The 23,384-nt window shown below is 45.1% G+C and overlaps 1 protein-coding gene across 2 annotated transcripts in view; it reads left to right on the top strand.

The window, feature by feature from the left end:
* The window catches only part of ZZEF1 (zinc finger ZZ-type and EF-hand domain containing 1), a 1,404,152-nt gene that overhangs the window by 797,521 nt on the left and 583,247 nt on the right, over positions 1–23,384 (top strand). For both annotated transcript variants that reach the window (XM_069226690.1, XM_069226689.1), the window contains exons 38-39: positions 5,975–6,161; positions 7,324–7,457. In XM_069226690.1, coding sequence (XP_069082791.1) covers positions 5,975–6,161; positions 7,324–7,457 — 321 coding nt within the window. The remainder of the gene's footprint in view (positions 1–5,974; positions 6,162–7,323; positions 7,458–23,384) is intronic.

Genomic DNA, 23,384 nt, shown 5'->3' with positions numbered 1-23,384 from the left:
ACATACATCAGAAGCAGTTTCACATAAATCACTTAGAACTGTTAGCAGTATTTCTAGCGCTGAAAGCATTTCAACCCATAATAACCCAAAAATACATTCTTGTCAAAACAGACAAAATGACAACAATGTATTATCTAAACAAACAAGGAGGGACACACTCGACGCAGTTGTGCCTCCTAACACAAAAAATATGGCATTGGGCGATTCACAACCTCATTCGCCTAATAGCACAATTTATTCCAGTGATTCAGAACCAGTTGGCAGACAATCTCTCTCGAGATCACCAACAAACCCACGAATGGGAAATTCACCCCCAAATACTAAACAATTACTTTCAAATTTGGGGGACACCTCAAATAGATCTATTTGCAACAAAGGAAAACTCAAAATGCCAAAACTTCGCATCCAGGTACCCACAAGATCAATCCCAAGGCAATGCTCTATGGATGAACTGGTCAGGGATATTTGAGTACGCTTTTCCCCCTCTCCCTCTCCTTCCATATCTAGTAAACAGGTTGAGTCAAAACAAACTCAAACTCATACTAATAGCACCAACATGGGCAAGGCAACCTTGGTACACAACACTACTAGACCTTTCAGTAGTACCTCATGTCAAACTACCCAACAGACCAGATCTGTTAACACAACACAAACAACAGATCAGACATCCAAATCCAGCATCTTTGAATCTAGCAATTTGGCTCCTGAAATCCTAGAATTCGGACACTTAGACCTCACACAAGAATGTATGGAGGTCATAAGGCAAGCTAGGAAACCTACCACTAGACACTGCTATGCAAATAAGTGGAAAAGATTTGTGTATTACTGCCAGAATAATCAAATTCAGCCATTACACGCATCTCCAAAAGATATAGTAGGATATTTACTACATTTGCAAAAATCAAATCTAGCTTTCTCTTCCATAAAGATACATCTCACCGCAATATCAGCTTACCTGCAAATTACTCATTCAACTTCACTATTTAGAATACCAGTCATTAAAGCGTTTATGGAAGGCCTAAAGAGAATTATACCACCAAGAACACCACCTGTTCCTTCATGGAACCTCAACATTGTCTTAACAAGACTCATGGGTCCACCTTTCGAGCCCATGCATTCTTGTGAAATGCAGTACTTAATGTGGAAAGTTGCATTTTTGATTGCCATCACATCTCTAAGAAGAGTGGGTGAGATTCAAGCATTTACCATACAAGAACCATTTATTCAAATACATAAAAATAGAGTAGTTCTAAGGACAAATCCAAAATTTTTACCAAAGGTTATCTCACCGTTCCACTTAAATCAAACAGTAGAATTACCAGTGTTCTTCCCACAGCCAGATTCTGTAGCTGAAAGAGCACTACATACATTAGACATCAAAAGAGCACTAATGTACTACATTGACAGAACAAAACTAATTAGAAAAACAAAACAACTATTTATTGCCTTTCAAAAACCTCAAACAGGAAATCCAATTTCAAAACAAGGCATTGCTAGGTGGATAGTTAAGTGTATTCAAACATGCTATCTTAAAGCAAAGAGAGAGCTGCCTATTACACCAAAGGCACACTCAACCAGAAAGAAAGGTGCTACCATGGCCTTTCTAGGAAATATTCCAATGAACGAAATATGTAAGGCAGCAACATGGTCTACGCCTCATACATTTACCAAGCACTACTGTGTAGATGTGTTAACTGCACAACAAGCCACAGTAGGTCAAGCTGTACTAAGAACATTATTTCAAACTACTTCAACTCCTACAGGCTAAACCACCGCTTTTGGGGAGATAACTGCTTACTAGTCTATGCACAGCATGTGTATCTGCAGCTACACATGCCATCGAACGGAAAATGTCACTTACCCAGTGTACATCTGTTCGTGGCATTAGTCGCTGCAGATTCACATGCGCCCACCCGCCTCCCCGGGAGCCTGTAACCGTTTAGAAGTAGATCTTGAACATTTGTACATTTGTAAATATATTACTTTAACCTTTATTATGTACATACGTATTCATTCCATTGCATGGGCACTATTACTAACATACACAACTCCTACCTCACCCTCTGTGGGGAAAACAATCTAAGATGGAGTCGACGCCCATGCGCAATGGAATCGAAATGGGAGGAGTCCCTCGGTCTCGTGACTCGAAAAGACTTCTTCGAAGAAAAACAACTTGTAACACTCCGAGCCCAACACCAGATGGCGGACTGTGCACAGCATGTGAATCTGCAGCGACTAATGCCACGAACAGATGTACACTGGGTAAGTGACATTTTCCATATATATATAAATTATAAATAACAAATATTATATTTTTACTCTCTTGTAAGCTTTACTTTGTCTACCCATCACCATATGTCATGTCTCTATCAATCTATCCTCCATTCCCACTCTGGCTCATCCCAAATCCATTCTACTACTTTCATCTTCTAAATAACCCTGCCTAAGCTCTCCCCTCCTCTTCCACATCTAACTCACCCAAACCCCAGTTTATTACCATGATCTCCCAAACAACCCTACTAAATTCTCCCTCATTTATCTCACCTTTAACTCATCCAAAAACCCTCCTGCTACTATGATCTCTCTAACCCTTTCCACAGACTCTTCCCTCCTCCATCCCCCCTTTACTCATCCCAAGCCTAAATCCTATTACTATAAACTCCCAATTAACACTTCTGGATTCTTCCCTCCTCCACCCCCCATTACTCCAGTCAGTCCAACTAACAAACTCACATATCTGTGGCTCAAATTAACTCATAATAATACTAAAACTGTACTCGTATTTCCCTATACTAGTCCACCGTTAATTCCTTTTGGGTTCTGGAGGAGCGTGCTACTCGCCGAAAAGCGATTCGATGCCTCGTCATGGTTAGTAAGCGCTATATAAATACTATTACAATAAGCCGACCCTCCAGTAGTGAAGACTCCAGATGACAACTGACTTGGCCCCAGCCCTACTGGCCTGTCTGCAGCTTCAAGGACTCTTGTACAAAAAGGCAACACAGTCTGCAGGACCAGCAACCTATATAAACTCCCAGAGGACTGCCTGCCCACCAAAAACTCCAGAGGACAGCGGCTCTGTCCAAAAGAAACTCAAAAAAGTACCCAGCCGCCACTGTGCCACTGAGGGTTTGTGTTTGGTGCTAACCTGTGGCCCCCGGTGCTCACCTAACCCCTCCCACATCTGCCCCTCCTAAGTCACGAATACTTACCTGCCAGCAGATGTGTTTCTGAGTTCCCCTTGTCTGCTTAGGATCCCATTCTAAATCCAGGACCAACTTTGACCTATGCACCTGACCGGCCCCGTGTTGCTGGTGGTGCATGTTTGGGGTCATCTAGAACTTTGACCAGTGGACATCCTAATTCCTGGAGACAGGAAGTGTAAGTCGAGTTATTACCCCAAAACTGCACCAACATTTTTCCTCCTCTAGCACTGTACTGAAATTTGCACCGCATCAATTTTTGAAAGTCAAAAGTGTTACTAGGCTGTAAACTGTTTTATCTGCCAAACCTAAACAAAGTACATTTGATACATGTGCTTGATACAAGCTTAAAAGTGTACTTACCTGCAAGCAGAATCTTGGTTCCAGAAATAAAGTAACAAATATATTTTTCCTATATAAATACATTGGCTTGGAGTTAGTCATCGAGTGTGTGAATCATTTCTTGACTGTGTGTGTACAGCAAATGTTTTGCACCACCCTTTGATAAGCCTAACTGCTCAACCACACTACCACAAAAGAGAGCATTAGTATTATCTATATTAGGCTCTGTTGAGCCTCTGGGAAACCCCTGGACTCTGTCCACACAATATCTCATTTTGATATAGTATACAGAGCCAGCTTCCTACAGGTATGGCCTAGCAAGCTGAGGCGGAAATCCTCAATACCATGGACGTCTCCATGTATAGTATTGTGGTGCCTTTATCACACAGTGAGATCTGTAATTTAGTGCCTGACCAAGCGTTGGCAGTGCCATGTCATGTTGGCTCTCATTGTACCAATCAGACTGCTGGATTCAGGCGGGACCACCACTGGATAGTGGGGAACTGAGTCCAGTCCCACACTGTGTGAAAACTGTCGGCCTAACCCTTCCGGCCAGCTATCAGTACCTCACCAGTACCCAAGAGTAGAGATGATTTGTGGCAGCCGTGCGCATGACATTTTGATTTCTTAGGGAAATCATGGTGGAACAGATCTTACTCTTTTCTCTCAGTTACATTCATCTCACACATGCAAATACAAACAGAAGCAGGACTTGGTTCAATTAATTTTATTGAATCAACTGCATCTTAGATAAAAAGACATGTACTGTAATAATAAGGATAATGAAACATGATAATAGTAATGCAGTGACAAAGAAAGTGAAACATAAGAAACGTCCCACCATAGTGTCACAGTGCTAAGTGTCAGAATTACTACCTACACCACTAGGGTGCAGTTCAAGAGCATAGCAGTGTCAGCCCTAATCCGTCCTTCAGGACCCCTGGGAAGACACCATCCCCATACCTGAATGTGGTATTAGCGAAGAGGGCTGTTTGTTTACCAATGGTCTTCTCCCATGTAGGCGGAAAAGATTTTTAGTCTCAGCAGACAGCTGAAGGGAAGCAGCAGCATGTGGAAGCAACTTCTAGTTGTAATTTCCCTCTAATGTATGGGGGTAGAGAGATGTTTTTTAATAAGACAGGTGGTGTTCTAAGAAAACTGTCCCTACGTAAAAACACATACATTTCCCGTAAGTGACCGGGAATGTGATGTTCTGTTTTGTAGCGACAACATTATTGCGTACGGCCTTGAGCAAGCACAAAGTGAAGATATTGTGCTAAAAAACAAAAACAGTATCTAGGCTAAAAGTGTATAAAACAGAATAAAAAACATCACCGATAATGAAGCTTCTGCTCAAAGAATAAAATGAATTGTTTCTAGGCTAAAGGGCACAAGCTGCAGGACTATGGCTAGAATAACGTGCCCATAAATTTATGCTAAAATAGCCTCACAACAAGGGTGCCACCTAGCGGGCGTAGGAACACACCGTGGGTAAGGATCCAGCCACAAGGGAGCGCGGTCACATTCCTGCGACCTCACAAACGCAGGCCAAGCCCACAATAGCAAACTAATGAAAACAAGTTAAGAAATCAAATGCTTACAATACACTGAAAACTATAGAGGAGAGGAAAAACCTAACTTAACTTTGGTTGGGAAAAGTGAAGAAAAAGGCAGTGGCAACATAGATAATGGACTGAATTGGGAATTACACCTGATTGGATACTGACTGGATGTTTTTATTTTGATCCATTCCCAGTGGTACGTGGTTTTGGTAGTTTTTACTTAAAGTTTAATGAAATGGTTGCTATAAGAAATAAAATGAAGGAAGTAAAGCATGACCCTCGTCTCTGGTCTTGACATATAATTTTGACTAAATGGATATATCATTCACTGGCTCAAATATGGTTTATACCTCATTCTTGTGTGTTGAAATTGTCTCTCTTTACTTGATTAGGTGCTTGGTGAATCTTGATGACTATGAAATATAGCTCTTATTTTGACTCTTATTTTGATTTTCCTAATCCTTTTGTTGGACATTTTGGGTCATTATTCTTTTTGTTGATCTTTTTACTGTTGGTCTTTGATTTGTTCCTTATTGTCCACTAGAGTCTAATAATTTGTATTCTGTCATCCCTTCATTGGCTGTAGCCACTTGCAGAATTTTTGCAAATCCCATAAAGCGTGTGTATGGAGCACAATAATTTGATATGAGGAGCATTTAAGCACCACCTATAAGCATCTATATGTCAAGAACGTTTTGAATTATTGTTCCATCCATAGTTTGTGAAGGTTTTTTTTCCAACACTTTCCCTACAGTCCTCTATGTGCGTTTGTGTTTACTGCTCAATATATAGCCCCTTTTTAATTTTCATTTAGGATGATGTCTGAGCCACAGGTTTATTGTAGGTTGCCTATTTGTCTCACTCCAGGCAAAAGTGGGTGCAAGTATGTCTGTTACTTGCCCTGAAAATAATCAACAGCCAGAAGATGAAAATGAAAAGCTGCATGACATTTTGCCAAAGAAAGATATTTCCTGTCAAGTTTCCCATAAAGTGGAAGAGGGAATGGTTAAAAAATTGGATTGCTCCCCATGTGTAGAGTCATCAACACTTCTAGGTAAGATTTGTATCTGCCATAAGTTGTGGTCATCTAAGCTGCCATATAGTGTAAAATAATACAATCTTAAAGAGATCAGTAATCCCTCAAAACTTCAGTTCTGTGCCACACTTCTCCACAGAAATGATATGATGTGTAAAGGCAACAATTTAAATAAGCAGACAATACAGTTCAGATGCACGATTGTTAAAAATTTAAGACCGAAAGCTGATAATTGTCTCTCGTGTTACCCTTAATTTAACAGTCCTTTTTATTGAAGTGGATGATTGTTCATTTGTTCCTATCTGACAAATTTTCCAACCAATAAGTGATCCTTTTGTCTATGTTCTGCTCCTTAAGAAATGTGACTTCTTAAACAATACATGAGTAGAAGTTGGTTGTCGCAAATCAAATAAATTACAGAATATCTGGTCATGTGCTGCTAACTGCCACCCATACAGCAGATCCAAATACCTCAGAAGGGCTAATTAGTTTGCATGTATCCCCCAAAACCTTTGATCTTTACTATGTGAAAACCGAAAGAGTTGACTGTTATCATCCTTAGTATGAATCCCATACTGTCCGAGATAGTAATGTACTGGGGAGGTTCACTAAGATCAGTACTACCTCAAGTCGTCAACACATCACTAGCAGACTTGACAAGCTGAAGACCATAATCCTCCACGCACTTGGAATACTGACTATGCAAGTGCACTGAAGCAGCTGTGCCCCACTATATATGGCCTAGGGTGTTTTGGGGAATCCAAAGGACAGAACAATTTTTTCATCTGTGTGAGTGAGGACAGGAACGTGTAATGACCCTTAGGTAATGTGAGGTAGAGTTTGATACTGTGTAAAAGGATTAATCTGGTAACAAGCAGTAAAGCATTTCTTATTGCTGCGCTCTTTCAATTTGAGAGGCAAGTCAACATTGATATCAAGTTATTTCTTGCACTTGGCAAGTAAGAAGCCATCTAGGGTAATTGCAGCGAGTCTGGACTAGACATTGGACATAATGGGATCACAAGTGAGGAGCTGCAGCTTGTCTAGCTAGGACTCAGCTTGAAATAGTTGTTGGTGGGCAATATAATTTTTATGATTGTATTCTTAGGTTGAATATTCATGTCATTTTCATTATTTGATTTTTATTTGGAGTCTGACACATGTATATTCATCTCAACAGATTTTATAAAGGCTGAAGGTTTATCGAAAACGCAAGAGAAGGCCACATCACCAAACCAGGAGCAAATATTTGCTGAATGTTCCCAAGAAAGAATTCTGGGGTTGCTTGCAGCCATGTTGCCTCCTGTTAAATCAGTAAGAATTTTGTTTCTCTTTATAGTTTTCTTAGCCTTTATTTAGAACGACATGCTGTATATTTCCCTGAGGGGTTCTAACTGGAGTATGATGGATTTTGGTATCAAGCGTTATTGTTCCTCTTCAGGCAACAGTACTACACCAAAACATCAGGTGCTTAAGGTGTATTCTGAAGTACGACAAGAACATAAATGTAAGCACACTGTTAGTGATACAGCTATGATAAAGCAACACAGTGTAATTCCTTACAGAGTTTTTTTCATTAATCCTGGTACAAATAACCATCTTGAAAATACCAGTGTACCTTACTTTGCCTCTAGCACTCTAGCATAGAAGTATGTGCTCTAGTCTGTGTGCAGGTTAAAGTGTTATTTATGCACACAATAATTGACTGCACCATAGGCCTACTTTCTACGCTTAACAGGCCTTCTGTTTTTAAGACCCAAGTATTTTAAAAGATAGGCAGCTGACTATTAACTAAGCCATGCTTATACTGTTTTACCAAGACCATTTTCTTGTTTCTGTTTTTCCTAATCTAGAGTGCACTGTCACTCAAAAAGTGTTTACTGCTGCTAAGTAGGGACCTGGCTTTGCTGGAACTGAGGCTTAAAGGTTGGTTGTAAGAATGTAGATATTTAATGCCTTGAGCAAGGCAAGGTAGTTGCTGATATAACACACAGAGACGTAGAGAGGGATGTCTAAGCTCTGGCTGGCAGAAATGAAAAGGAACAACCACCAGAATGACTAAGGTGGATTTTAGGAGTGATGAGCAGACGTTGAGAAGATCTAATTAAGCAGGGATTATTTAACTGAGGAATTTGACACTGAATATAACTTGGACATAAGTGATGAAAGACAAGATAAACCAAACAAAGAACCTTAATTTTACTGGCAATTGGAAGGGACTGTAACAAAGAAAGATAACACAAAACGTAAGTAAAACAGGGAAGTCGAAGTATAGTTAGATAGCTGCTTTTTGAATTCTTGACAACATAGAGATTGTGAAAGCACAGAGGCCCAAATGAAGGGAGTTACTGTAATCAAGTCATGACATCTTTCACCTCGCCTCACCTGAGCTGCAGACCACCACGACGAAGTGCTCTTCCTAGTCTGGCAGGTTCCCACTGGCCATATTTAGATGTTACAGTTATACAGGTGGTGTCCTGCCGGCAATTTTCTGATGGAGGTACAACATTGCTGGACCCAGTGGACATCAGACAATGGCAGTAGCCGTGGAGAACAGGTAAGTACCACACACACTCTACCCTTGACATATGTATCCTCCTACAACACAATACACCAAATAACCCACCATTATTCATTGCCATTCCAACACAACATCCACATGCCGCAAACACACATTGACGTACATCCATGACCCAACATAAACACACTAGTGACACTGCACCCACACATGGCACAACCACAAAAACTACACACACATCTGCACAAACACATCCACACACAAGCACAACTACACACATCATGAAAATGACTGCCAGGTAACAACATGCTCCTGTAAGCTGCACGCAGCAACACAACACAACATACACAACAAAGTCCGCACCATATGCAAATGGCATACATACTGACACAACCACTTTACCCACTATATCTCCCTCCACCTCACCCAGCCAGTCGCATTCCACACACACATTCACATACACATTCACATACACATATGGACACACTCACACAACTCAATGCACAACATATCAGAGGCATCTAGTTGCAGATTCCTTACCTTAGAATTTCCCCATACACCTGTCTGGATCCGCAGTTTTTTCTTGAGCAGTATCCCTACGTGCTGTTAGGTGGCGTTGATTGGTCCCACGTCCATCATCAGCATCATCCTCGCCAGATATAATGTTACAGGTCCTATATAGGTGCCACCCCGTCACACTGACGTCAGTTCTTTTCTTTCCGCATCAGCCAGTGTTGACCCGAAGAAAGAGCTACCCCCTCAGTCACTTTTTGACTAGTCTTTTTTTTTTCTCACTTTTGAACAAGCTTTTTTGAGTATTTCCACTCCTGGTGCATTGAGGAATGTCTTGACATAAGACTGGGTTCAAGTCCTAGAGAACCTGCCATTGGGCGTGACGGATCCACACCCCATGTTCCTTTGGTGTCTGGAGCACAACCATGACCCGAAAGCCGTGCTCCGATTCCAAAGGCTTGGAGGGAGTGGTCCCTAAAGCTGATGGCGGCCTGGCACTGAGCTCCGCATAAGTCCTAGTCTGGGTCAAGAGCAAGATCTCGGGATTGGTCGCGGAGTTCCCCTTCTTTGTCATTCCACTCCAAGTCCTTGGGACGATCCGTTCTTCAACTTCACCTTGTCTGTCGGCCAACGTGACGAGTGATCTGGAGCTTTGCTGATGAAGGCCTCCCTCTGTAGAGCCTACGTCTGGGCCGATTCCACTCCTCCCCGAGTTTCCAGGAGCCAGAGTGACCCCTGCTCAACTTAAGGTGTTTTATGAGCCCACGCCCCTCATTTTTGTACACTCTGCTGGCGTGCCTTTGGACCCCATAGATTCGGAAGGGGCCCCTTCGTGTTCCGCACTGGCGGGTTCAGCTCCAAGGGACATCAATGAATCTGTTCCTGGATCCGTCCCTGGATCTGGACTGACTCTGCTCGTACCACCTCAACCTTCCCCGGTGCCGGTCCTGACGTCTACTCTCCTGGCACCCCCAGGCGGCGCCGCCCCATCCTCATTGCTGACTGCCACACAGAGCCGTATGGGCATCGTACAGCTCCGACTCCAACAGGGCCTTGCCCCCATGTCCAATCCTGAGCCTTATTCCTATGGGCTAGGTTATTGTGAGGAATGGGATGGGTCGCTGAACCCTTTCGAATACCAGCTTCTAGCCCCCATGAACTGGTGTACGGACCTGGGTGAAGCTAGTGGACTGGTTACCTCCCCAGATACTGGCATGCGTTCTCTCCCTACCATGGCTACGAAGGAGGGAGCTTCATATCAGTTATGGTACGGAGTGCAGCTGAGGTCCTGGACCTTGAGCTGCCTTTGGTAGCAGTCAGGGCTAACCTCTAGACATAGGTGCTTCAACCTGGGACTCCATCCTCTGAACCCGTTGTCCCCTTGAATGAAGCACTTATGGATGGCCTTCTGGGTACCTGATCCAAACCCAGCATGGGGATCCTGTGAACAGGACAATTGCACGCTGCCATTGCCCTGCATCCGGTGACCCAAGTTTCCTGATGGAAAACCCCCATCCCTGAGAGCTTGGTTATCCAGGCCTCAATCTCCCAGGGTGCGTTCCCTTCGGCAACCCTGGATAGGGAAGAGGCTGGATACACTTGGGAAGAAGTTGTTTTCTTCCACCAGCTTGGTATTGCAGCCCGTGAACACCACATGCCTTTTGGGCTGTTATTCCCACACGCTGTGGGATACGGTTGCTCAAGTGCTGCCACAGGTCCCAGAGGAGGCTCGGACTGTACTTTTCCAAGCGGTTGTTGATGGGCGAGATGTAGCAAAGTTCACGATCCAGTGTGGACTGTACATGACCGAGTCCCTGGTCAGAGCAGTTGGTTCGACAGTGGCCTTGAGGTGCCATGCCTGGATGTGAACGTCTGGCTTTTCGGGGGGATGTCCCAGCTTATCTTATGGACATGCCCTTTGATGGCACCCATCTCTTTGGAGAGAAAGCAGACTCAGTGCTCGAGCGCTTCAAGGATTCTTGTGTTATGGCCCGGTCCTTGGGCCTCGTGGCACCCCTTCTCCCCCCTCAGTCTGTTTTTTGCCCCTTTTGTGGCTACCTATGGGGTACCCAGCCACGTGAGTTCCCCTCCAGCCACCGTAACATCTATGCTGCCCAGCCTCTGCATGGCCGGGGACGTGGGATCCATTGTCCCCATACATCAGGGAGCCAGCGATCTGGCCAGTCCACCGCCCCCCTCTGCAGCTGCCTCCAAACCTTCCTAGTCTGACAATTTCACACTGGGGACCAATTGGAGGCAGGACCCACCATCACCTGTCCTGCTGGCAGTCCATCATATAAGACAGGTGGGATTTGAAGATAGTCAGAAGAGGCTGCACCCTCCCCTTGGAGACTACCCCTCCATCCATGCCACCAACTAACGATTGGATGATGAAGGATCACTTGTCATTTCTTTGAGAGGAAGTTACGTCTCTCTTGACCAGTGGAGCCATAGAGAGGGTCCCTGTGCCAGAAGTAGGTTGTGTTTGTTACTCCCACTACATTCTGGTGCCCAAAAAGGACAAGGGCCTCAGCCTCATCCTACACCTTTGTTCCTCAGTCTCTTTCTCAAGAAGGAGAAGTTCAAAATGCTTACTCCAGCTCAGGTTCTATCTTCCCTGGACCCAGCAGACTGGATGGTAGCTATAGACTTGCAGGACGTTTACTTTCATATACCTGTCCTGCCTGACCATAGACGTCACTTGCGAACCATGATAGACCACAAGCACTTTCAGTTCACTGTGCTCTATTTTGACCTTACTAGCGCCTGTTGGGTGTTCACCAAGGTGATGGCGGTGATCGCAACTTATCTGGCCAGATCAGGGGACTCCATGTTCCTCTATCTCGGCGACTGGCTGTTGAAGGTGGGTTCGCCCCAGGCGGTCGTCTCCCATCTCCAGGCTTGGGGGGGGACCTCCTGCATAGGTTAGGATTCACTATAAATGTGCTAAAGTCACACCTGACTCCCTCTCAGACTCTCCCTTTCATTGGAGCTGTTCTGAAGATAGTGCAGTTTCTGGATTATCCTCCCGAGTGGCAAGTCCAGGATATTCAAGCTATGATACTGATGTTGCATCCTCTATTCTGGATTTCTGTGAGAATGACTCTGAGGCTGCTGGACATCATGGCCTCCTGCATATTGCTGGTGACACATGCTAGATGGCATAAGCGAGCTCTGCAGTGGGACCTGAAGTTCCAGTGAATGCAGCATCAGGGAAATCTTTCCGATGTGGTCCAGATCTCGGAGGGAACAGTGCAAGATCTGCATTGGTGGCTCTTGAACTGCGTTTGGGTCGGAGGCAGATCCCTTTACCTTCCCCAACCAGATCTGACAGTAGTGACAGATGTGTTATTCCTGGGATGGAGCAGCCACATGGGAGAGGTGGCGATCAGAGGCATCTGGTCTCCGGCAGAGTCTGGGCTCCACGTCGGTCTTTTGGAGCTCAGGGCGATCAGACTGGCATTGAAAGCATTCCTTCCCTCTATCAAAGGAAAGATGCAGGTGTTAACTGACAACACCACCCCCATGTCGTACTGCAACAAGCAAGGCGGGTGGGGTAGTGGACCCTTTGTCAGGAGGCTCTGAGTCTCTGTACATGTACATCAGCAGAGAACGCACAATGTCAGCAATTTTGCACGTTTGAGTTTCCAAGGTGGCACTCGCTCAGCAAAGCGTTTCATCTCGAGTGGAACTCAGCCCTCCTGTATGCCTTTCTGTCCATACCACGTCTGCCCAGAGTTCTTATGACTCTAAACTGGGCATGAAGATTCTGGTATCCTGAGCTATTTAACACAGCCATCGATCCTCAGATCAGACTGCCCCTGCAGGAGGACTTCTGTCACAGCAGAAGACTGTCCAATCTTCCATTCTTGCTTGGAGATTGGGCGGCAGCAGTTGACATTTGACCTTCCACCGACGTATTTAATGTTATCTTTGCAGCCAGGTGTCCCTCATCAAAATGGTATATGTCTGTTGTTAGCATCAATTTGTGGCATGGTGCACTGGCAAGTCTGTTGACCCCCCTTTCTGCCCTTCTTTCCGAGGGCCTCTTGTTTATACTTTCTTTGGCCCAGCAGGGCTCAGCTTTGGGCACCCTCAAAGGTTATTTGTCTGCTATCACTGCATTTTTTAGACTACCTGCCCAACCCTCTTTGTTTAAGTCTCCTATTGTTAGTAGGTTCCTTAAGAGTCTTACCCACATGTTTCCTCCATCTCCACTCACCATGCCCCAATGGGATTTGAATTTAGGTCTGACATTTCTTGTGTGTGCTCCCTTTGAGCCTTTTCACAATTGACCTCTCAGGCGTCTAACATTAAAAACAGCCTTCCGTGTAGCCATTACGTCCGCCCGCCAGGTGAGTGAGCTGCAGGCTTCGTCATGTAATCCACCATACTTTACCATATATCCTGACAAAGTAGTGCTTTGCACTGGGGCTTCGTTTCTGCCAAAAGTGGTCACACCCTTTCATGTAGCCCAATCCATCACCTTGCCTACTTTTAACGCACCTCACATCCTTCTAAAGAAGGGGAGAGACGTCACCGCCTGGACCACAAAAGAGCGTATGCGTTCTACCTGTATCATACCAAAGAGTTCCAGGTGGATGATCAAATCTTTGTTGGGTATGTGGATGCGACAAAAGGTCAGGCAGTGCAGAAAAGAACCATCTCTAGATGGGTCGTTCTCTGCATTACAATTTGCTATGAATTGGCTAAAAAGCAACCCCCAGAAAGGTCTGTGCTCCCTCTACCAAAGCAACAGCTGCAACCACTCCATTAGCACGCAGAGTTTCAGTCCTGGACATCTGTCATTCAGCTACGTGGGCATCCTTGCACACGTTTACCAAACACCACTGCCTGGACAGTCAGGTCCGTACAGACAGGTACATTGCCCGTTCGGTCCTGCAGGACGTCCTAGCATGATCTTGGTTTGCAGATCCTCCTCCGGCAATAATATTGCTTGGGTATCTTTTCTAAGGTAAAGAATCTACACCTAGAAGTCTCTATCAGATGAGCAAGTTACTTACCTTCAGTAACGCCTTATCTGGTAGGGACATATTCTAGTTGCACATTGCTTACTGAACCACCCATCCTCCCTTCTCTGCGAACTGATTTCTAAAGAAAGGGACTTCCTTTCAGGGCACAAGTATTGACTCACCAGTGGTCAGTGTTCTTCATGGCTCTGTGCTTCTGGTATGGAAAGTTGTGAAAAGAAACTGACGTCAGCACACCTATATAAGTTTTGCAGCATGAAATTCGGCATGCACGACGACGGATGCGGCGCCGACCAAAGCAATCTAACGGTGCGGAGAGGCATTGCTCGAGAAAAATCTCCGGATCCAGACTGATGTAAGGAATCTACAGCTAGAATAGGTCTCCACCAGATAAGGTGTTACCTGTTATTTAATTTGAGTTTTTTTGCATTGCTAGCTGCTTGTGGAACCATAGTGATAGTTTGCTGTATAAACAACATAATATAACACATCCATATTATCCAACCGCTAAGAAATTTATCACTGGCTCCCGGGTCTTACATTCTGGTGAAACGTGCATTTATTATGGAAACTGCAGGATATTCGCTAGCTAATTGTGTTCTTTTCAGCCCTGCATCCCAGAGAATTGTTGCATTGGACACACAGGGACACAATTGTTCACAATTGTAGGAAGCTGGTTCTTTATATAGTGTACTAAAATGACGTATACTGTGCAGAGAGTCCAGTGGACCCCCAATTGGTTTTGCAGGGGCAAAAGTAGATAGGATTAATGCTCTATTTTGTGGTAATGTGGGTGAGCAGTTAGGCTTATCAGAGGGTGGTGCTAAGCATTTGTTGTACTCATAGAGGCAATTAATGAAACACACTCTCCAAAAATAAATCCAAGACCAATTTAGAAAAAAACACAATTCATTTTATTTATTCTTCAAACCCAAGAACTTCATAATCAAGTAAGTTGACTTTTAAGAATAAATTCTTTGCAATTTCAGAAATTAACACAGTAAACACTGAACTCGGTCTCTGGACAGCTGGGGAGCTGCGTTGGTGCCATTGGTTGACTTCACCTTGGGTCATGGACGCCGGGTGCAGTGGTCGCTTCAGGTGTTGGGTTTCTGTGGTTCCAGCAGCTGCAGAGTCTTTTTCTTAGAGTCTCCTGTTGCAGGGCAGGTCCACCGCCCACAGGAGACTTGAGTCTTTATTAAAGGCTGGACGAGTTGTCTTTCGATGCAAAGTCATTTGAGGTAAGCAGGCAGTCTGGCGTGGTCAGCTGCTTCTTCTTTTTATCCTCTGCCAGTGCAGCTCTTATTTATCCGGTTCTTCTTAGGTTGTCGAAATCTGAGTTCTAGGGTGCCACCTAAATACTCAATTTAGGGGCGTTAACAGGAGTGCCAGGTGGTAGACAATGGGCTGACCACCTTTAGGGTCACTACAACCTTCTTCTGACCACTTCCGCTGGGAAGTGGGCATAACCCTAATCCTAACCCTAGTGGCCTAATTCTTTCCAAGCAATATGGAGGAATTTGAAGAGCAGTGTCCAATTTAGCTCATCCACCTTAGGGGTGGGACTGGCAATTTAACTAATTTTCCCACCTGTACTGCTGCACAGTGGGTTCAGGACAGGGGGGTTGGTCATTGCCGCCATTTGGAGAGACCTGGGTTGCATTACAAAGGTGGCAAGGCCTTTGAAGCTTCCTGCCCTGGAATGTCCATCCTGCCTGGGAGAGGAGGTAAAACCTCTCCCCAGTGCAGGCTTTTGTCTTAGGCCCTCCAGCGGGGTGGCTCTCTGGGAGGGGGGGGGGGGGGTGTTGAGGAGGAGGGGTGTGGGGGGGATGGAAGGGGGGACAGGGGGGGGGGGGCAGAAACGTGTCTGTGGTGGCTGAGCTGGTCAGGACCAGTCAGTCTACACACTTGTGGTTGGGAGGATTTCAGGGGGCACCTCTAAGGTACCCTCTCTGTGCATTTATCATTAAATTCATCACTGGGGTCAGTGAGGGTTTACTACTCTGTCATGTTTGATACCAAACATCCCAGGATTCAGTGAAGCCATCATGTAGCTTGGGAACTCGTAATGACCACTTACTATATCTCAGAATTGACAGAGACATAACAGGGGCATATTTGCTCATGTATATATGCCCTCACATGTGCCTGGATGCACCCTGCCTTATGGTTGACTTGCACCTGGTGCAGTGATAGGGGACCTGCAACACAGGGATGTGTGACAGGTCATGTATTCAGTTTAGCCTGCACCAACACACGCAGTCTGCAATGGCAGCACTGTGTGGGTTTAGCCAGGGGTCCCTGACGGAGGCATAATTGGACTTTAGCCCTCAGAGACCTTCCTTAGTACCCCAGGCCCTAGGTACCAGTGGTGCCATTTCATGGGATTTGCCAGTTGAGCAAAACAACTGTGCAGTTTTGGGAAAAGAGATCTTTCACTGGGGACCTCGTTAGCAGGGACCCAGTTAATTAACAGGCAAAGCCACATACAGGCAAAATGTGGGGGCTAACCATGCCAAAAAGGGTGCTTTCCTACAACAACCCTAACCTGCAGGCCCACAGGCAGTTCAAGTTGAGTCAGTAGCACTTTCAATTTTCACTGCTCCCTTTAGACCACAGCCATGCCCCTTGGGTATTCACAAAGGTAATGGTAGTGGTCACTGCCTATTTGAGAAGTTGAGCAGTACAAGTCTTTCCCTAACTCAATGACTGTTTATTGCAGGTGGGCTCACTACAGTCCTTAGCAGACTAGATCCAGAAGACAGAAAACTCAACATCTTTGAGGGTCTCAATCAACCTTCGGAAGTCACACCTGACTCCTTCGCACAGGATCCCTTTTTTTGGAGCCATCCTAGATATGGTGCACTTTCAAGCTTTTATCCAGACCAGCAAGTTCAGCACTTTTGGGCTATGATCCTGATATTTGATCCCAGTCCTAGGTTTCATTGAGGGTAGCTGTTAGTCTTCTGGGCCTATTAGCGTCCTGCACCCTGCTCACAGTCATGCCGGATAGCACAGGCAAGGGTTGCAGTGGAACCTGAAGTCTCATTTGGTCCAGCAACAAGGGAACCTATAGTATTCTGTCATGTCACAGGAAACTGCAAAATATCTGCAATGGTGGCTGCTCAACCGCAATTGTACCAGCAGCAGACCACACTCTCTACCACACCCAGGGTTGATGAAGGTGATGGACATGTCACTACTGGGTTAGGGAGGCCATCTGGGAGATTTGGAGATCAGAGTACATGACCTTGAAGTCTTGGCTGCCCACCATCAAAGGGGATGGGTGCAGGTTTTCATGGACAACACCACCACCATGTGGTACTGTAACAAGTAGGACAGAGTTGGGTCCATAGTCCTGTACCAGTAGGCTGTACACCTCTGGAGCTGGCGGGAATCTTCCAAAAGTGGGCCGAACCCTGGCTAGATCTGTTTGCCACCATTATGCCAATGCTTTTGCACTGGAGTTCTCCAGAAAGGTGTCTCTCAAAGACTCATTCCACATAGGGTGAAGACCAGGACTCCTGTGTGCCTTCCTGCAGTTACCTCTGTTGTCCCTAATTCTGAACAAGTGGAAGGACCGGGCCCAAGTTATCCTAGTGGCACTGGATTGGGGCACAATAGTGTGGCACCCGGAATGTTTGTGCCAGAGCATCTGTACTCCAATCAGGTTTCCACAGTGAGAGGATCCTCTAGTGCAGCAGCAAGGCAGGATATTTCCTCTGCACCTGCACAATCTGCCCCTCTGCGCATGAAATTCAACAGCTGCAGTTGAATTATTTTGTCCTTCCTCCAGAGGTTGTGCATGTCATCGTGGTGGGTAGGCACCCTTCCACCCTCGACCTTTGAATGTGTTGTTGCTTGCTTTGTTTTTTGTCCCAGCAGGGCCTTGCCATGGTCACAGTTAAAGATTATCAGTTGGGCTGTTTTTTTACATTTTTTTTGCATTTTACAGACAAGCCGTCTGTAGGAGGCTGCCTCACTTTATGGTGTAAACCTATGATGTGATACCCTACACCGAGTCCAGGCAACCCTTTCTGATAGTGTTTTGATGCCTAGATAACCAAAGCTCTCTAGGGGTCACTGGAGAGCAGCTCAGGCTTATGAAGGTGAAATGTAAAGCACTTACAATACCACAGTAGTCATTCGGTAACTGTTACACATGAAAAAACCACACTAAATGTTAGAACAATTAAGTATTCTTTATTATAACACTAAAGACTATACTAACGTTGTTGTATTTCACTATGGAGATATCTACCCACCAAATATACTGGGATATACCCCATTTTTACAATTCTTTGTGCTTTCAGTCTCCTTCCAGTTAGTGACAGAAATGGGTGCAAAACCAATGCTGGATCCCGGACAGCTAAAGATTTCTGAAACGTAGTTAAAATTCTGAATTCAGCAAGGGGTCATTTGTGTTGATCCTGCAAGGTTTTCCTACAGAAAGTAACAGCTAAAACAAAAATAAATTGAAATTGAGGTGAAACTTTTTCCAGCTATGGCAGATTTTTTAAAGCAATATACTGTTACGTCTGCTGCACTCTTCTGGTTGCGGGGATATATAGGGCTTGTAGGTTCATCAAGAACCCTAGGTACCCAGAGCCAATAAATGAGCTGCACCTTGCAATCGGTTTTCATTGAATACCGGCTACACAGCAATTCATTTGGTGAAATATAAAGACTGAAAAATAGATATCAAGGAAACCTTTGTATTTCCAAAATGGGCACAAGATAAGGTGTTGAGAAGCAGTGGTTATTTGCACATTTCTGAATTCCGGGGACCCCATACAAGCATGTGAATTACAGGGCAGTTCTCAAAGAGACTTCTTTTTTACACACTGTCTTACATTTGGAAGGACAAAATGAAGAGGAAGGCAAGGGGCAATAACATTTGTTCTGCTATTCTGTATTCTTTGAAATCTCCTGATAAAAATGGAACCTCACTTGTGTGGTTAGGCCTAGTGACTGTGACAGGAAATGCAACATGGACACATCACATTTTTACATTGAAGTCTGACGTGTTTTTTGGAAAGTGCCTAGCTGTGGTCTTTGGCCTCTAGCTCAGCCGGCATGTAGGGAAACCTACCAAACCTGTGCATTTTTTAAAACTAGACACCTAGGGGAATCCAGGATCGGGTTACTTGGGGCTCTAACCAGGTTCTGTTACCCAGAATCCTTTGCAAAACTCTGAATTTGGCAAATAAAACACTTTTCCCTCACATTTTAGTGCTGCAAAGTTCTGGAATCTGAGAGGAGCCACAAATGTGCTTCTACACAGCATTCCCCCAAGTCTCCCAATAAAATGGTACCTCACTTGTGTGGGTAAACCTAGTGCCCGCAAGAGGAAAAGCCACAAAACACAACATGGACAAGTCACATTTTTCCAAAGAAAACAGACGTATTTTTTGCAAAGTGCCTAGCTGTGGTCTTTGGCCTCTAACTCTGCGGGCACCTAGGGAAACCTAGCAGACCTATGCATTTTTGAAAACTAGACATATAGGGGAATTTAGAATGGGGTGACTTGTGGGGCTGTCACCAGGTTCTGTTACCCAAAATCCTTTGCAAACCTCAAACTTTGGCAAAAAAACACTTTTTTCTTACATTTAGGTGATGCAAAGTTCTGGAATCTGAGAAGAGCCACAAATTTCCTACCACCCTGCATTCCCCCATGTCTCCCGATAAAAATGGTACCTCACTTGTGTTGGTAGGCCTAGTGCCCACAGCAAGAAACGCCCCAAAACCCAACTTGGACACATCAAATCTTTACATTGAAAACTGACGTGTTTTTTGGAAAGTGCCTAGCTGTGGATTTTGGTCTCTAGCTCAGCCGGTACCTAGGAAAACCTACCAAACCTGTGCATTTCTTAAAAGTAGTCACCTAGGGGAACCCAGGATGGGGTAACTTGTGGTGCTCTCACCAGGCTCTGTTACCCAGAATCTTTTGAAAACCTCAATATTTGGCAAACAAAACACTTTTCTCACATTTCAGTGATTAAAAGTTCTGGAATCTGTGAGGAGACACAAATTTCCTTCCACCCAGCATTCCTCAAGTCTCCCGATAAAAATGGTACCTCACTTGTGTGGGTAGGCGTAGTGCCTGTGTCAGGAATAGATCACACAACATTCAATGTTGGTCCTTACATGAGGGCAACTGTTGACCCTGGGGTGATCCATTTGTGACGCAGGCACTGGGTACAGGCACTCAAGTGGGGTAGCGTTTTTATCAGGACAGGTGGGGAAACACTGGGTGGTAGGAATTTTGTGGATCCCAGCATATTCCTGTAGTTTGTGTGACAGAAATGCAAGACAAATATAGAGTTTTTATTCAACATTTCAGCTTTGCAGGGTATTCTGGGTAAGAAAACTTTGGGGAATCCACACAAGTCACACCTCTGTGGACTCCCCCGGATGTTTAGTTTCCAGAAATGTCTGGGTTTGGTAGGTTATGGCTGCCAAACCCAGGAACAAAAACGCAGGTGCCTGCCTTACAAAATCAGGTTGTTTTGTAATAGATAAGTTTTATATCTACACAATACGATTTGCGCGGTGGAATTTGGGGCTGAAATAAATTGGGGAGCTCCCAAGAGAGCACTCTCTCTGTGCTTGCTGCACCTGTTCTCTGGGTTGGGCTAACCCGCTATTGTCCTGCTGCACAGACTGTGCTTGCGAAGGGACAGCAGGACTGTCCTCATCACCTCCCTCATCACTGGAAAAGTAGTTATCGAATGAGACTCTTACTGAAAAATCACTCCCAGAGTCTGCGCCATTGTCCTATCCCTCAGATGCAGTCTCAGTATCTGCTGTCTCAGTCTCTGATCCTACGTCAGAACTGTCCTCTATATCCTGAGTTAGGGCTTGAGCAGCAGTCATCCAACGAGATGCCATCTCTGCTACTGGCTAAACTGTTGCTCTAAAACACTAGCCTATGTAGACGGTCACAAAATTGCTAGTGGGTGTGAGTGTGATACCAGCAACAGTAGAGGTCACCTTACCATTGCTTCTTCCCTCAATCAACATGTTCTCTCAAAACACTCAATAAAACAAAAAAGACACATTATTACTTCACCTTGTCAAAACCAGTCGTCACAGTCTTTAGCGCCTCTAGCGGCCAGTCCAACAATCATTATTGGTTCTCCCACTTCCATTACCTCCTCCTCCGATTTCCCTCACTACCACTCAGCAAAAGTGCATTTCATCTCTCCACAGCCCCCCTTGCACATACATTTCATTTGTATTATAGCGTAGGTAATGTCTGGCTTTACTAATCCACTCAGCTTTTCACATATAATACAGTTTTGATCCTTGCAGTAGGCATATAAACCTTCTGTGTTACTTAAGGCATCAGAACTGCCACTAGACAAGTCAGATCATTTCCTAGCAGAAAAATAATCACAAGAGTTACTTGACATTTTTTTATTGATGCCTAAAAGCTACAGTTGAAATGCGTCAGTTGAAGTATGTGCATTGCTTTGAAGACGCAAGCTGCAACTGCAAGAGAACTGGTGGCGAATATATATATATATGTTCGGTGGCATGTGTAGCTGCAGCTACACATGCTGTGCATTATCCTGCCATCCAGTGTTGGGCTCGGAGTGTTACAAGTTGTTTTTCTTCGAAGAAGTCTTTTCGAGTGACGAGACCGAGTGACTCCTCCCTTTCGGCTCCATTGCGCATGGGTGTCGACTCCATCTTAGATTGTTTTCTTTCCGCCATCGGGTTCGGACGTGTTCCTCTTCACTCCTTATTTCGAATCGGGAAAGTTAGCTAAATTATCGAAAATTCGACGGTATTGTTATCGTTCGGTACCGGGTTACTGTTACTGTATCGGCACCGACATCAAGAGCGCTCTGGCGGCTCTTCGGGGTTTCCGTTCTTCACCAAGGCCTGGTCAGCCTGACCACATCCGTCGTCCCAGACTAATGGACCAGACCCCCTTCCGCTTCTGTCCTGTCATTCAAAGTATCCTTATACAGACCAGCACCGGGTCTGTAATCTGTGTTTATCACCTGAACACAGGGAGGATACTTACGAGGTTTGTCGAGCGTTTCGATCGAAAAAGGACTTAAGAGATCGATGAGCAAGAAGACTGCAAATGGCGTCGACACCGAAAGAGCAACTCAACGTCGGAGAGGAGGAAAGCATTTCCATCCAGGGGACGGACTCGGACGAATCCGAAAGTAACCGAACCTCGACGGTGCAGCGAAAAGTGAGTAAACCTGCCCCGTCCAAAACTCACGCAAAGACATTTAAGGCCATGGGGATGCCACCGCCAGCAGGCCATGGCTCGACCCACCGAAAAGAAGGTGACCAAACATCGGCACCGAAAAAGGCCAGAGAATTGCCAAAGACTTCCGACTCCGGTCGAGATTCCGGCACCGAACGATCTCGACACCGAGAGTTCGATTCACCCAAAATGAGGAAAATATCTTCGGAACCGAAAAAGACTATACCTGAAACCTCGGTTTCGAAAAAAGCGGCTTCGGAGCCGAAAAGAAGCTCTTACACAGAAGAGCAATGACTTTCCAGCCAAATGAAAGAAAGACATAGATTTGAGCAGGAATTAAGTATGGAAGAACCGGACCATACACAAAGAAGGTTACATATCCAGAAAGAGACTGGAAAAATACAAACTTTACCTCCACTCAATTCTAAAAGGAAACTTGCATTTCAGGAGACAGAAATGCAACCTAATGCAAAGGTGGTTAGAGACAAATCCCCACCACCAAGGGTATCACCACAACCGTCCACACCACACTCACCACAACTGTCACCAGTGGGAACACCTACAATGCAGTCACCCACACACACTGGGATGACACAGGATGATGCAGATGCATGGGACTTATATGATGCACCAGTATCGGATAACAGTCCGGATTGTTATCCAACAAAGCCATCACCTCCAGAAGACAGTACTGCATATACGCTATCCAGAGCAGCTATGTTCCACAACGTGGCAATGCACACAGAGCCAGTGGAGGATGATTTCCTGTTTAACACCTTGGCATCCACCCACGCTTCCTATCAGAGTCTGCCAATGCTCCCGGGCATGCTCAAACATGCAAAACAGGTCTTCCAGGAGCCTGTAAAGGGAAGGGCTATTACGCCGAGAGTTGAGAAGAAATACAAACCTCCCCCAACAGATCCGGTGTTCATAACACAACAACTTACACCTGACTCAGTGGTTGTAGGAGCGGCAAGAAAGAGAGCAAA

This window comes from Pleurodeles waltl, chromosome 3_2, assembly GCF_031143425.1.
Source record: "Pleurodeles waltl isolate 20211129_DDA chromosome 3_2, aPleWal1.hap1.20221129, whole genome shotgun sequence".
In the NCBI taxonomy this organism is placed as follows: Eukaryota; Metazoa; Chordata; class Amphibia; order Caudata; family Salamandridae; genus Pleurodeles; species Pleurodeles waltl.
The sequence above is the reverse complement of the archived record's forward strand: the minus strand, read 5'-3'. Positions and strand labels throughout refer to the sequence as shown.